Source organism: Leptosomus discolor, chromosome 19, assembly GCF_034619465.1.
Source record: "Leptosomus discolor isolate bLepDis1 chromosome 19, bLepDis1.hap2, whole genome shotgun sequence".
Lineage (NCBI taxonomy): Eukaryota > Metazoa > Chordata > Aves > Leptosomiformes > Leptosomidae > Leptosomus > Leptosomus discolor.
This window is the reverse complement of record NC_141409.1, coordinates 7,886,999-7,902,373: the sequence shown is the minus strand read 5'-3', so window position 1 is coordinate 7,902,373 and position 15,375 is coordinate 7,886,999. Positions and strand designations below refer to the sequence as shown.

At 54.6% G+C, this 15,375-nt stretch overlaps 2 protein-coding genes across 2 annotated transcripts; both read left to right on the top strand.

The window, feature by feature from the left end:
- The first annotated feature begins 289 nt into the window (after positions 1-289).
- Positions 290-8,828, top strand: KYAT1 (kynurenine aminotransferase 1). The gene is made up of 13 exons (XM_009948738.2): positions 290-373; positions 2,518-2,576; positions 3,532-3,682; positions 4,000-4,149; positions 4,523-4,609; positions 4,721-4,849; positions 5,192-5,312; positions 5,991-6,067; positions 6,331-6,420; positions 6,802-6,988; positions 7,212-7,288; positions 7,592-7,678; positions 7,814-8,828. Exons 1-13 carry the CDS (start codon positions 290-292, stop codon positions 7,880-7,882), a joined length of 1,368 nt encoding a protein of 455 aa, XP_009947040.2. The 3' UTR covers positions 7,883-8,828.
- Positions 8,829-9,691: 863 nt separating this feature from the next.
- Positions 9,692-15,169, top strand: SPOUT1 (SPOUT domain containing methyltransferase 1). The gene is made up of 12 exons (XM_086475938.1): positions 9,692-9,730; positions 9,823-9,865; positions 10,025-10,144; positions 10,470-10,629; positions 11,297-11,386; positions 11,734-11,783; positions 12,023-12,153; positions 12,587-12,659; positions 13,020-13,118; positions 13,803-13,905; positions 14,459-14,606; positions 14,800-15,169. Exons 1-12 carry the CDS (start codon positions 9,692-9,694, stop codon positions 14,872-14,874), a joined length of 1,131 nt encoding a protein of 376 aa, XP_086332064.1. The 3' UTR covers positions 14,875-15,169.
- The last annotated feature ends 206 nt before the right edge of the window (positions 15,170-15,375 follow it).

The window sequence follows — 15,375 nt, the reverse complement described above, 5'->3', positions numbered from 1 at the left end:
GCAGAAGCCGTGGCTGCCCTTGTGATCCTGACTTTGCATATGTACAAAGTACAGTCCCAGCGCTGTTCAACATTGCAGTGACAACACACCAAGCAGCTCGTTCCCTCTTTTCCTTTCTGTGGCAGGATAACCACAGCTGCGGGTCTGGACCCGCCTCGTCCCCAGGTACACGGAGCGTTTGCTTTGCCCCTGCAGCTGAGGAGCAATTATCTCACCCCTCTGCTTTGTGTCCGGGGGGGGGGGAAATGCAGGTCCATGCCCGTAGGAGTGAGACAGCAGGAGCCGTGGCATGCTCAGGAGAGCGGGACCGTCTCTGCGTCACTTCTTGCTGGACAGGAAGAGCGGTGCTGGTTATAGCTTGTACTCCAGTGAGGTACTGAACGCCCAGCGTGACTGTTTCTGGCTGGTATCCTGGTCCCTGGCTCAGGCTGCAGTGGTGTAGAGCCCGGGCAAGCTTGCTGCCCAGGAGCTAGCTTGGGCAGCAATGGCAGATAGGGCATGTGAGGAAAAGCCGCACTGGTGCAATCTCCTTTGTTCCCATTTGTTTCGAGGTAGCCTGTTTAAAGGGAACATCTCATAAACAAGAGAATTTCCTTTATACAGAAGAAAGCTCATTGCTTGCGGGGTTGCCTCATCCGATGGTCTCTTCTACTAAAGCCACTTGGGTTGCAAAGTACTTGGGAAATATCAGCATCTGTCGTGGAGATACAAACACGCAGAGCAAGGAAGTCGCGTGCAGCAGGGAGTCCGTGGTGGAAGGTTGTGGCCACTAAGTCGTCTACATGTGCACTTGACTATCCTGTCTGGCTGCCAGGCAAATTGCAACTGGAGAAACACATCATTCAGTTGGGGGAGCAGAACAGGCTGAAACAGACTGGGGGGCTGCACGGCCCCAAGCCTGTGTTGCTCTCCAGCCTGATGGGCAGCATCATGCAGGCTGGGGATGGGGTGCGGGGGGGACGTCAAAAGAATAAAGTATTTGTCATTTTCCTTCCTGAAAGGGCTGGAGGAGGCCAAGGCCTTTCCTCAGAACTGGGAATTTTTAGGCTTAAAGCACCTTCTTCCCACTGACCCTTATCACACTTTCTGGCACTGTTAAATTCTCTGAACTGTGGCCATCAGCAGCCCTACCGCAAGAGAACAGTGCTGGAGCTGTTAATATTTCACCTCCAGTTATCTTTTAAAAAATTATTTGCAAAAATCCCTAGTGAGGGCTGAAGCTGTATAAAAATCTAAAGACCTCAACGCAAAGCATCGCTGGGGCAAGTTTCAAATTCTGGTGCAGCCCTCTGGGCATGGCAGAAGTGAGCAGGTAAGTGGGGAGTTACCACTGCAGCCGAGCCTGGGGAGGGGGGCTGACTTGGTATCCCCCTGCCACGGCAGAGCACAGACCCTGTCCCCTCACATCCCAGCTCTGCATCTCACATCTCAGCTGCTCTCACGTGTCCTCCTCATCCCTGTTCAAATGTATTTTATTTGCTGTGGTGATGATCATTTTCTCGGCTCATTGCTCCAGAGATGCCCTCCTCACATCCCCACGCTGGCTTTTCTTGGTGCATTGAGCATCGTTTGTCTCCGGTTTCCAGTCCCTTCGCTGTCTGGTTACCTTTTCCCTACACTGCTGAGTTATTAAATTCTGCCTCTGCTGCTTTTTATCATCCTTGTGATAAATTCCCCATCAAGCACATCTGACTTTCTCCCACTGTGCTTATCCAACTGGAAGGAGGATTTTGCTCTCAATGTTTCCCTTCTTCCCACCTCCCCTCCCACGATGCGTGGGGAAATTAGATACAGTCCAGTGAGCAGTGCCTTGTGTCTGCATACATCAGACTGACCTGTGTGCTGTGCTCCCCTCTTGCCTGTACCCAGTCGCTGCCTGGTTTTGCCATGAAATTCAGGTGCAAAAACCAGCATGTTGTTTAGGATCTAGAGCAACTCCCTTCACTAAGTGCTCCAGCAGGGCGAAGGAGTAAGACTTCTGCCACTCTGTAGAGCAGTGTGGAATAAAAAAGTTTGTTCTCCTAGGAAAAGGGGATATTCTGTGGCCTGTAGAAAACAAAGAGGTCCTTCTGATGGAGGATGAGAGAGGCTATGGAAGGCAAAAGCTTGAGGTCTGGGATCATCGGCCTGGCTGTTACAGCTTGGCTGAGCTCATCTGACCCCATGATTTATTCCGACCAAAACCGAGGTTTAAGGCATTGCCAGCTCCCCAGTGAGTGTACCCATGCTTTTTTTTGTTCAGCTGTTTTCTCAGTTCTTGTTGAAACTTGTAAATGAAACATCCTCCTCTGCCAGCTCTTGTGTGTCTGATCTTCCATAAAAAGTGTGTGAAACCTTTTCCAGAAGCCACTGCATCAGCATTACTGCTCTAAGGTCGGTCAGCAACAACCCACGGAGCAATACTAAAGGGCATGCCTTCTGTCAGGAAAAACATACCTGGGGAGGTCACATCCCTTCGCACGTGGCCCCCTTGCCATTAGTAAAAGCTTCAAACTCACTTTCTGTCTCTCTTTGCAGGCAAAAATGTCAAAACCAGTACAAGCTCGGAGACTGGAGGGAATAGATAAGAATATCTGGTGAGTTAAGAGAATATCTGGTTTACTCTGGTGGTAGATGTGGTTTTCGGCAGCCTAACACCAGATAGAAACCACTGCAGCCACACAGCACAGAGCAGCACAGTCTCCCTCGGCTACTTTCTGCTTGTTTAGGAAGCAGATCAGGGCAGGTTTGTCCTGGGAGGCCTTACCCTGGCTCAGCTCTGTACCCGCTGCTCACGCTTTGTGCCGTACCAGGTGTCCTGCACCCTCCTGGAGGAAGGCAGGCGGGAGCACCTCGTAGTGCATTGTACTCCATCTGACCCATCCACCCAAATGACCCCAGCAGCACCCAAATCCAAGGCAAGTCGTCGCAGCACGCTGGCTTCAGCCTGGCGTCTGCTTCAAGCCCAACCTGGGGCACTGCAAGCGGAGAGGCAGGCGAAGGGATGCTGCAAACGCCGGTCCCAGCTTGCCAGGCACAGGCAGTGGGAACACTGCATGCTTGAAGAAGAGGTTTCAGTGGGCTTTCCCCAAAGTCCTCCTGTGCCTGGTTTCAAGCTACAAACTGCCGATGAGCTGGCTCTTATTTGAGACAAGTGCTGACTTCAGCCTGCCTTTCCCTCTGCAGAGACCTCCACGGTGCCTAGTAGCTGAGTTCTGCAGAACAGATATAAGCTTGAAAACCTCCAAGGCCTCTGCTGCTCAGTCTGGTCTGATCAGCAGCAACGTGCAGCTTCAGCTGCCACTCCGCACCCAGACAGCACAATGGCTGTTCCCCTCAAGAACAATTTAAAGCTAACCCCCAGTGCCATAGTGCTTCATCCTTGGTTTAATTGAAACAGGTCTGAAACGACCTGTGGGCAGCAGGATGGCTCCGCAGGAAGGACACCAATCTCACTCACTTCCAAAGGGATGCTGGCAAGCAAAGCCATTGCCAGCACGCTGCCCGGACCCTCTGTAAATACTTGTCTTTCTCTCCCTTTCTTCTCTCCAGGGTGGAGTTTGTAAAACTGGCTGCCACCTACTCCACAGTGAACCTGGGCCAGGGATTCCCTGACTTCCCCCCACCGGCCTTTCTGCGGGAGGCATTCAGGAGAGCCCTCAGCGAGGAGAACCACATGCTGCACCAGTACACCCGGGGCTTCGTGCGTGGACAGGCACCCCCCCTCCTCTGCAGCAATACCCCCCTCGTTCCCCGTTAGCCTTGGCCACTTCAGGGCTCACCAAGCAGCAATAAACAGGCCAAACCACACGAGGCAAAACAAGCTTCCAGCCTCAGCCCGGACCCCCGTGCCCCGGGCTGTAACACCCTGCTTTACCGGGGCGTTTGGAGCAGCCAGGCTGGAAGATGCCCCGCATGCTCAGTGGCAGGGCGCTTGGCTGCCCAGGCCCCTTCCAAGGGCTCACCCAAGTTTTAGGAGGCTTCTGCAACTCAATTCCCACCCCTCCTCTCACCCCACAGGGCCACCCACCTCTGGTGAAGATCCTAGCCCAGTTTTTTGGGAAGCTGCTTGGACGAGACCTGGATCCTATGACCAACGTGATGGTGACTGTGGGGGCATACCAGGCCCTTTTCTGCTGCTTCCAGGCTTTTGTTGATGAAGGCGATGAGGTAACCCAAGATCTGGGCTTGTTGCACACGCAGCTTTCCTCCAGCAGAGCCCTTTTTGGCTGTGGATCTGCCTGGGGCAGATTTTCATAGCCCTTTTGCAAAGCAGAAAAGATTTTATCCCTGTTCTCCAGTGTTTGAGCTTCCAAAGGAAAAAATTCTCTGCTGCAGGGCACTGTCTCATTTCTGCATAAGGCAAAATAACGTTTTTGCCCTGAGTGATGTTATTCTTCCCTGTCACTGCCCACAGGCAATGCAGGTTCTCCATTACAGTAATTCAGAGATTAAATTTTTTTGTCCCTCCCATTGCTTTCTGCACCCATCAGGGACGGTCTGAGCAGGGCCAGGAGGGTGCTGACATGTCCCTTTCTTCCAGGTGATAATCATTGAGCCCTTCTTTGACTGTTATGAGGCGATGGTGAAAATGGCTGGTGGGACGCCCGTGTTTGTCCCACTGAGACCGGTGAGTGGGTCAGAGCAAAGCCGTTGAGGAGGGAAGAGTCACAGTGAAGTGAGCAGTAAGCAAAATGCAGATGTTGCAAAGTGAGCCAAGATTCCCCTCTGTTCTCTCTAGAAAGCTCCAAAAGATGGAAAATTGATGTCTAGTGCAGACTGGAAGCTTGACCCGGCTGAACTGGCTTCTAAGTTCACCACACAGACAAAAGCCATCGTCCTGAACTCACCCAACAACCCTCTGGGCAAGGTAACACCTCTGGCCTTGCTGTGGCTGGCCCTGAAAGCTGCTGGGGTGCTACAGCTCACCCAGCCACATTTGCAGCGTAGCAGTGACTCGACCTTCCTTGCAGGCAAGGGAAGTGGGTGTAGTGGCAGCCCTGCACGCTGTGCGCATTCTTCTGGTGTTTTTAAGCCTGGTCTTCCGTGCCAGCAGTGGTTTTGCCCTGTTAGACCGTTGCAGCCAGCTCCTGCCCACCCTGGCTCGGGAGGTGGTGCAGGCAGAGTGCGCAGCCTTTACAGAAAGGCAGGGACAGGCAGGGGCTCAGCAATGCTCCCGCTGCATCTCTGCTCCACTCCCTGCCTGCTGCAGGTATTCAGTCGAGGGGAGCTGGAGCTCATTGCAGACCTGTGTGTGAAGCACAACGTCCTGTGCATCAGCGACGAAGTGTACGAGTGGCTGGTCTACGACGGGAAGGAGCACATCCGCATCGGTATGGAGAACGCCTTGGCTGAGCTTGGGCATCTTCTCTGGGTGCTACATCTTCAGGGAAGGAACTGGTGATTTAACTGGGGTCCCCTGGAAATTACACGGGCTGCTTGTGCGCACAGCTCGACTAGGCACGTATCCCCATCAGAGGTATCTTGCTGCACTTCAGTCTCAGCTTCCAAACCAGGTTTTAAACTGGAGCCCTGACTTCCAGAGGCAGTCAGAGGAAACGGGGAGCTAGCTTCTCAGCCTGAGATCTAGGGCAAAGAGCCCTTTGGCTCCAGTGAAACTGATTTTTTTCCCATATTTTGTAAAACCACAGTTTTCTCAGTGTTTCTAGTTTTGGGACATCCATTTCACCATGATTTCAGAGGCCTGTTCTTCCTGCTGCAATAACATGCAATCACCTTGTTGCAGGGTAATGGTGCTTGGTATCTCTGGGAACCCCTGGGGCTGGGTACATGGGCATGAAAACACTTAATTACAAAGAGGTGCTCGTGACAACCCTGTCTGCCAGCTTGGGATGCACTTTGAGGTTCATCCAGGTGAAAGATGTGCTGGGACACACAAGAGGCCACCACAGCTTATGGTGGGCAAAGAGCTCCCACCATGTCATTAATGCAGCCCAGAAGCGAGGGCGCTGAGCTCTGCCACTGGCGTTTCTCTCTTGTTTCATTGCCAGCCAGCTTGCGAGGGATGTGGGACTGCACAGTGACCATCGGGAGTGCTGGGAAAACCTTCAGTGCCACTGGATGGAAGGTGAGTTCCCCCGTGCAGCACTTCGTTGCCTCCCCATCCCCATCCCTGTCCTCCAAGGTGTGGGTCCAATCGCACAGCACGGCACTGGGGACACTGCAGCCTCACACTCAGCTTTGAGCCTCAGGGTCTGACAGTACCAAAGCTACTTTATGACAGCCCTGTCTGGAAAACACAATGAAGCCACTGCAGGCAAATAAAGGGGAGCCTGAGTAGGTACCCAGAGACTTACCACCTTCCTCTTCCTCTTCCTCTCCTGGCTGCAGGTGGGCTGGACCGTGGGACCTGACCGGCTGCTGCAGCACCTCCGTACCGTGCACCAAAACACAGCGTACCACTGTGCCACAGTTGCCCAGGTAAGGTGGCTTCCCCGCAACTGAGCCTGCAATTCCCAAACCCCTGAAGCAGTGATGAGAGAGGGTCCTTCTGCCCATAGCTGACCTGAAAGGCACAAACACGGTGATGCGTGGTGCTCTGGAGAGGTTCCTTCCCCTCTCCCTGCAGTCACCCCACACCTGAGAGGAAGGGGAGAGTCCAGCCCGCCTGGGGTATATTCCTTGTTTTGTTCTGGCAAATCTAAGAGGCCATTTGGAGGGGCTGGAGGCAGAGAGCTCAGCTTGGTGCAGTGAGAAATCACCCCCTGCTCCCTAGTCATCTGTGAATCGCGTTGGAGCAAAGACTCCAGTTCTCAAGCAAGCCTTGACCATCTCCTCACCAGGTTACCTCTCTCCTTGCAGGAGGTTGTGGCTCAGGGTTTCCAGAGAGAGCTTGAGCTCTACGGGAAACCAGACAGCTACTTCGTCCAACTGCCCAAGGAGCTGCAGCAGAAGAGAGACTGGCTGGTCCAGAGCCTGGATGCTGTGGGGATGAAACCTATCGTCCCCGAGGGCACCTACTTCTTGGTAGCAGACATCTCCAAGTTCAGTGAGTCACGCAGCTGCGGTTTTGCTCAGGCAGGGTTGAGTATGGCGGGGGACAGCTCGGAGTGGTACCACTGGCAGGGTTAGGAACCTGCAAAAACCACCACCAAAGCTGGGAGGGACAATAGCACGTTCCCCATCCAAGCCCCCAGAGGTCATGGATTTGGGGCTTGGCTGATGCACCTGGCAGCAACCTCCGCCTCTGTGCTGCTGTGCTTCTCCTGCAGAATCCGACGTCCCCGACGTCCCCGACTCCAATGAGCCCTACGACTCCAGATTTGCAAAATGGATGGTCAAGAACAAGGTAAATGCGTCTGGCCCTTTCCGCCGCGTTTGCCCCAGGTGGGTTTGTGCCCTCCCTGCTGGCTGCGCTCACGGCAGCCAGCAGCACACCACCGCTGCCGGGTCCGGCAGCTCATCCAGGGGCATGCCTGCGGTGTCTGTCAGCAGCTGGCCTCAACCCTGGCAGCCTGAGCGGAAGCACAGTGAGCAGACAAGGCACCAAGGGCATCTACAAGCCCATCCACGAGACTTGTGAGAAATAAGCGGATGGTTTCACGCCAGCCCAGAAGGAGTAACCTCAGCTCCACGTGTTTCCCCTTCCCAGGGACTTGCCGCCATCCCGCTCTCCGCTTTCTACTGTGGGGCCCACAAGAACGACTACAACCATTTCATCCGGTTCTGCTTCGCAAAGGTGAGATACGTGGCAGCACGAAGGAAGGGGAGGGCGGGAGTAATAAACAGGGATGGTTTAATGAGGTAAATGTCAAGAAAAAATGCGGAAAGCCTTTGGCATTAGAGCCTGACCAAACCTGCGGTATTTGTTTAGGAGGAAGCCACGCTGAAGGCAGCAAATGATATATTACAAAAATGGAAACAGGAGAAAACCAGTCCCTGAAAACACACTGGAGAGAAAACCAGGCTCTCCTTGGTCCTCACCTGCCATGTCTGCTCTTCCTCCTCTTCCTTTGCTTGGCTACAAACTTTGATCCGTCCTTATTTTTGTGCTTTCAACCACATTTTCTGTCAGACAAATGGGCAAGAGGTTTGCCAGCCCCAGGGGGACACTTTCTGTCACTGTGAAACGATTGCACTGTTCCTTGCAAGAAGCGAGTCTTCGCATGTGCCGCCAGTATTCGACATTTCTTCCGCTTATGTTTAAAGACTTTGATAATCAGTTCTGGGATGTGTCCAGCAAGACATAAGGTAAGGATGGCTCCTGGGGTCTTTTCCACCACCAAATTCTGAAAAAGTGTTTCAGGACCTACTTTTAAGGCCATGCTGGGGGCTCAGTGTGGCTCGTCTTGCTCCACATCCCCACTCATGTACCTCAGGGTGCCGGACAGCATTTCTACCAGCACCCACCTTCCCACAGGACTGTGCATTATCACCACCCATCAGTAGGTTGATTCCTATGACCCTGAAAATTATAAACCAAACGAAATGCCGTTTTCCATAATTAACAATTTTCTCATTATATTTTTTCTGTGCATCCCTGGGGAAGGTGACCGCAGAATCAGTAGCTGGTTTCCCCCAGAAAACTGGCTTTGATAAATAGCCCAGCTGTTGTCAAACCTTCCTTGTCCATCCCCAAAACTACCCCTGGCACTTTGTCAGGGCTCGGCAGCATCACCCAGGCTGCAAAGCAAAATCTTCAGGCCTTGGACAAGTGCACGCAGTGGCCAGGGAGGAAGGGCACAGTGGCCTTGGGCTGTTCCTGCTGCTGGTGGCCTCTGCAACCTCCTACCCACCGGGCTGGTGGGGTAACGTGAGCAGTGTTTTGAAAGGTAATTCTTGCGTCATTCTTGATTTCCACTTGGATAAGAATGTACACCAGCATCATCAATCACACAGGAGTTATGCGCAACAGACTGTACAATAAGTATTTGTGGTGGTTAAATTATTAAAGTTGAATTACTGCAATTGTTGAAAAGTAAATGTCTCTGTAACGATTACAAGGCTGACACAGCTCTCCCAGAGAGCTGACATCACCAGTGCAACGTCTGCGTTGGGTCCCACGGTAGCAGCTGTTCGTCCCACCCAGGCCAGGGGGTAGCAGCTCTGCGGGTTTTCCATTGGGATGCAGCTGGCAGTGCAGAACCGCTTGGAGCCAGAGCTGCTCCGACCCGTGGGAGCGAGGCAAACACCCACCTCCTGCCTTCGCCCGTGGGATGTTCATCCCGTCTCACCTGCCTGGGTAGGTGAGGGTGCTGCTGAAGGCCCTTTGCACCCACGTATGTGCCAAGCGCTGGGCGAGCTGCAATCACCAAAACAAACACCCGTGAGGTTGGATCATTAACGCAAAGATTGACTGCAACATCCCCACGTGCCTGGGCTCTTACTCTAGGCCATGGCACACGCCACAATGGGCAGGGTGCATCCCACCATCCTCCCCGCAGCCACGCGGTGCCTCTGCAAAGACACCCAGGCGGGGGCGGGGGGATTCCACCCGCCCCCAGCCTCCCCGGGCAGGGTGAGCTCCACCCGCGCCCTCCACCGGCGCCCACCAGGTCCCCCATCCTCCCGCAGAACACGGCGGCCCCTGCTTAGCTTCACACGCGGCGCAGGCAACTTAAACACTTACCCCCGCCTCCTGCCTAGCCATTGGTTCACGTGAGCCCTGCCTCCGCCCCATTGTGGGCGGACACCGGCGGCCTGCGACCAATCAGCACGGCGGAGGGGCGTGGCCGAGGAGCGTGGGTAGAAGATGGCGGACAGCGGCGCGGCCAAGTGGTCCAGGGTGCAGGTGAGGCGGGGGCGGGGGGACCGGCTGCTGTCCCGGCCACCGCGGGCGGCCCCCGAGGGGATCCCGGCGGTAACGGTCGCTGTCTCCCGCAGGCTGAGGAGAGGAAGGTGAACTGGCGGCGCTGGAAGCAGGAGAGTAAGGCCGGGCCGCCGCGGGGGTCCCCGGGACCGGGAGGAGCCGTCCCTGAGCTCCGTGCCGCGGCGCGGCCCTCACCGCGGCCCTTGCGCCGTGCCCCGGGGCCCTTGCGCCGCTCGCGGCTCGTTGTTTAAAGCGAGGCGCTGATCTGCCTTCCAGGGAAAGCAGAGAAGAAGAAATGGAAGGAAATGAAGCTGCTGAAGAAGCTGGAAAAGCAGCGGATGCAGGAGCTGGCAGAGAAACAAGCTGAGAAGCAGGAGGAGCAGAAGGAAGACAAAGGTGACGCTGCTGTGAGGCGGTGGGGAGGCCTGGGTGAAAGAGCTGGGAGAACTTGGTCGTTAAAAAGTCAGTCGATTTTACATATCGATAGGAGAGGTGATGCTCAGCTTCATGGATCTGTTCTAGATCGATCCACAGGCACGAACACGATGCAGCGAGCACTGCACGAGAGACCTTTCTTAAGAGAAAGCCTGTGATTAAAATCTAAGAAACAGAAGTTGTTTGGGTTTTTCCCCCACCACAACTGCAGTTGGAGTAGTAAATAAACCACTGTACATGCAGTGGTCACGCTGTGGCTCTCTTCTGATCGCCCTCTGTTCCCCAGGGCGTCACTACACGCTGAGCGTGGCCCTGCCGGGCTCCATCTTGAACAATGCCCAGTCGCTGGAGCTGCGGACGTACCTGGCTGGACAGATTGCTCGGGCTTGTGCCATCTTCTGCGTGGATGAGATCGTGGTGTTTGACGACCATGGAGAAGATGTAAAGTAAGGAGGAGCCACCTGGTTCTGCAGAAGGCGTTTCCTCTCTGCTTTCTGTTTCTTCAATCTTTTCTTAAGCTAAGACAGCAAAGAACTGTGTGTACCTCAGGCAAATGTTTGAACCTCTCTCAGATGCCAGGATTACAGACACCCCTAGACCACTCGACAAAGCTGTTGACTTAACCGCCCTGGCAACCAGGATCATTTATCCCAGCACGGAGGTGACAAAGCAGCAGGAGGTCAAGTCCTCCTGTACTCTTAAATCTCCCTGTGGAGGGATGGGGTGTGCCTATGCCCTTATGCAAGGCAAAGTCCTGTTCCTTCAGCTTTTCGCTTGGACCTGCATACGAGTTAACTGGTCAAGCCTTGCAGTCCTGTGGCATCCAACTGCCAGGTTGTGTCAGTACACAAATATGCAAAGATTAAAAAAAAAAACCCCAAACAGCCCAAACTGACAAAGGTATTTGGCTTACAGAGAGTTCTACGTCTGCCTTGTTAACAGCCTCTGCTTCTGGGGTAGCCCTTTTACAAGGCAGCCCCTTTATTTCTTGGGAGTGGAGGGGGCCTTGGTGCTGTTCTTAGGTTAAGGAGCAAGGATTGGTCTTCTGGAGACCTGGCCATCTGGGGCTGTGCAGTCTCATGCCGAGTTCACAGGCTGCTCTTTCTCTTTCAGGACCATAGAGGGGGACTTCGAGGGAATTGGGAGGAGAGGCAAGGCTTGTGTGCAGCTGGCTCGGATCCTGCAGTACCTGGAGTGCCCGCAGTAAGTCCACCATGGTCAGATTGTGCCTCACATTTGCATCAGAACTGACTACTGTGGGTAGCTCACGCTAGAGGCTACGGGAGCAGGAGCCAAAATCTGTTTATAGCAAATAATTATGCAGGAACGCAGGATCTAATTGTTTCACATGTCTGGTTCAGGAGTTTAACTAAAAGAAAAGCAGCAAATGCAGGATACAGCCTGTGTGATACATTAGAGGTAGATCAGGGGCTTGGAGCTAAGCATGCTGTTCCCTGTACTCGGCTCATTTGAGTCAGAACAGGGCTAGAATTGAGGCTTGGATTCCTTAGAAACAACTGTTTTCACATTTGAACCTTCTCTAATAACAGGTACTTGAGGAAATCCTTTTTTCCAAAACATGAGGATCTGCAGTTTGCAGGTAATGATTCGGTTGTCTCTGTCCCAAGCTTTTGGCTCCCCCTTCCCGAGCTCTGGCTCTTGTTTTGCATGGGACGCACAGAACTGAGTAACGTTTCCCCACTTCAGAGTGCAGGTGAGGTGCAGTGCTGTGGTGTGCTGGAGCAGAGAGGGCAGGGGTAGCAGAGCAGTTGATCTTACACCTGTGTGCCCAAGTTTGTGTCCTCTCCTTAGCAGTTGCTTTCGTCTGTGCTGTTCTAGGGCTCCTCAACCCCCTGGACAGCCCCCACCACATGCGGGTGGATGAGGATTCCGAGTACCGAGAAGGCGTAGTGTTGGACCGGCCAACTAAGCCAGGCAGAGGCTCTTTTGTTAACTGTGGGATGAGGAAGGTATGTCTGTTACTGCAGATCCCAAAAACAATTGCCCCAGTCTCTCTGGCAGATTTGAAGCAGGCAGGGTGGGTACTGCTGGGTTTCTGAAGGCCATAGTGGGCTGCCATGGGGTTTAACGCTGTTGCTGTCTTGTCCCTTCTGGCTCGTCAGTGTTTGTAGCTTCCAGAGTCCTGGCGGGCCCTCCTGTTCCAGCATGTCATTGCTTCACTGCTGGAGTCGAACCTTTAAGCAGCAAAATAAGTCTCAGACTGCTGACCCAGCCACCCTGAGCCTGCTCTGCGCTGCCTGTACCACACAGGCCCTCCTCGCAGAGCTCCTCGTCCCAGCTGTAGGCCAGAACAGACCCCTGCTCCCTCAGAGGGTGCCCTTCCTTCCCCACCTTCCCCAGTACTTCCAGAGTGTCTGACACTGCTGGTGACTGTTGCTGCAGGAGGTGCAGATTGACAGGCAGCTGAACCCCGGTCTGCGAGTCACTGTGCGCCTGGAGGAGCCCCAGAAGCCAGGTAATCTCTGCTCTGTTAGCATCTGTAAACTTCAGGCCCGCGGGAGCTGGTCCTTCCGTACGACAGCATTCAAATGGCTCGTGTTTGAAGGTACCCAACAGCTCTGCACAGCCCTTTCGCTCCACACACAACTTTAAGAACACCCTCACCGTACCTCCCTAGTTCACTGGAAAGAACTATCCCCTCTGACCAACAATAAACAGCCCAGGCGTACTCGCAGGCTTTCCAGCGTGTGCTCAAAAGGGCCGTTCTGGTTGTACACCAAGTCAGTGCCCTACCCTGGGAGAAGCTGCCGTGTGGCTGGTCAAACCCAGCTCCCGTTAGATCCCAGGGGTTGGTAACTCTTTGTTTCCCTTTCAGAAGCTAAAGTGCGGAAGGGCACGGTGGTGTCCTCACACCACCCCCGGACGGTGTCGGGCTTGTACTGGGGTTACAGCGTCCGCCTTGCCTCCTGCCTGAGTGAGTATTTGCAGGGGTTCTCTCATGTCTGCCATGTTTCTACCTGGGCTTCCACACCAATTTCAGACCTACTGGCTGCACATCCGCAGCACACATCAATATCTCTTGGAAATCTCGCATCTCGAAGGCAGTTTACACTTGCAGGCAGCGGCCACGTGGCGATCAAATTTAAGGGCTAAAGCTAGGGGTGTGAATCACCCCGGTCACCCACCAGTACTCTGCCCTGTACCTCCAGACTCGCCGTTGTGCCAAACGTCCACGTTGTAGCAGGAGACAGGAGTTGGTGCTCTCCATCTCCAGCCAGTACATCACCATTTCCATGAGAACTACCTCCCACTCATTCACGTCAAAGCCAGCGGTGACATTTGAGCTCAACAGCCCTGCAAAATCCTTTCCCTGTCTTCTGATTGATTGGACCTCCTAGGAAAACCATAAGCCATTTGTCCAGGAACGGCTCCTGGCATCTGTTTGAGCTTTGAGGGAAAGGTGCTGCAGTTGAGAAGGGTGCCAGTCTGCAGCAAGGGAATGATGTAGGAAAAAGGAATCACTCTTCTGTCTCCTGATGCACTGGTGACACTGGAAAGCAATTCCTGCTGCTGCTGTCCCTCACCTGTGGAGCATTTCAGCCTGCCCCGAAGGCACACAGCACCACATAAATAACCCCATATTGTGTTTGTTTCCCAGGCGCTGTCTTTTCGGAGTGCCCGTTCAAGGAAGGCTACGATCTCTCTATTGGGACCTCAGAGCGGGGCAGCTCCGTGGACCAGGCCACTCTCCCCTCCTTCAGGTTCGTGTCGTGCCTGCTTGGCCCCACTCAGAGCCCCCAGGGAGGCCTGGGGCAGGCAGCAGAGCTGCACTGTGGCCTTGGGGTTCTCCCAGGCAGGAATGCTCCTAGATACAAGTGCAAGACTTGCCTGCAGGCTCCCTCCCGTGCTCTGCTGCTCACACATCACTCTGATTCACAGCAGTTGGGGGAGGTCCCCCAGGACAAGGCCAATTCCTTTCCCATTTCTCTGGAGCTGGTAGCAAGACCGGCCGCGTTGGACAAGGGGGGCTGTGGGGCTTTGTTAGGGAGGCAGCTGCACTGGGCATTGTCCACAAGGGACACAGCTCCCTGCTTCAGCAGGACAGAGGAGCTTGAACACAGGCCCAGGCACCTGAACAAAAGAAATTAGTCTGCTTCTTGCAGGTAAAGTTGAGAGAACTGTTTATGTGAAGCCAGTTCTTAATCCCCTTGAAGGTTCAAGGCACACGAGCAGCTCTCCTGCGTAAAGCTTGTAGCATCTGCCCTGGTACAGGCGTCAGAGCCAGTCTCACCCTGTCCCTCTGCTCTCCCCTAGGCACGCCCTTGTCGTGTTTGGAGGTCTTGAGGGCTTGGAAGCTGGGGTTGACGTGGACCCAAACCTGGAGGTCACCGACCCAAGCGTCTTGTTTGACTTCTACCTGAACACTTGTCCCAGCCAAGGCAGCAGAACCATCCGGACAGAGGTAGGGCAGGAGGCTGACGGCGCAGTGGGGCAGGATGCGTGCGTGCACAGACCGCTGCTGCGTTTCTGCCTCTGGCAGCGACACGCATGGCCCACGTGTCGTTCCCCGCGGTGACACGTCAGCCAGGAGCGGCTGGCTCGGCCGGTGCTCCTCGGAGAGCAGCGGTTCCGACTGCTGCCTCGGTCTGTTGCAGGAAGCGCTGCTGATCTCCCTCTCTGCGCTGAGACCCCACATCGATGAGGCCGTGAAGACACCCAGCGATGGCTGAGGGAAGGAAAACCCCTGACCTTGCCGGCAGCCGAGGACGGCCTCGGGGAAGCGGCTGTTCAAACGCGAGGTGCTGGCGAATCACTGCAGGAGCCTGGCGGGGCCAAGACACGGCGTGACTAAAGCTGGCAGCGCTGCCCGACCGAGTGTCTGGCTGCTGTTGGGAGCAGCGAGTCTGCGCCCTCCTGGCGGCATGGTGCAGCCAAGGGCTGGTCACTGCCTCACAGCAGCTGGGACAGCAGACTGGGGCTCAGCAATTCAGTCTGGGGTGGGGAATAAAGCAGTCTGGAACCTCAGCTGTCTTGAAGTCCATGTGCGGGTGTCATGTGGAGGATGGGTGTCCAGAGATCCTGCATGCTCGGTGCCTCTGGAGCCATGTGCCCTTCAGACTTAAGGGTTAAGTCAGAACTTAATCCTTATGCCAAGAAGCTGTTCCTGTCTTCACCTGACTTCCCCCAGCCCCTGCCTTCAACTCCAAGGCTTCATCCCTCCCAACAGCAGG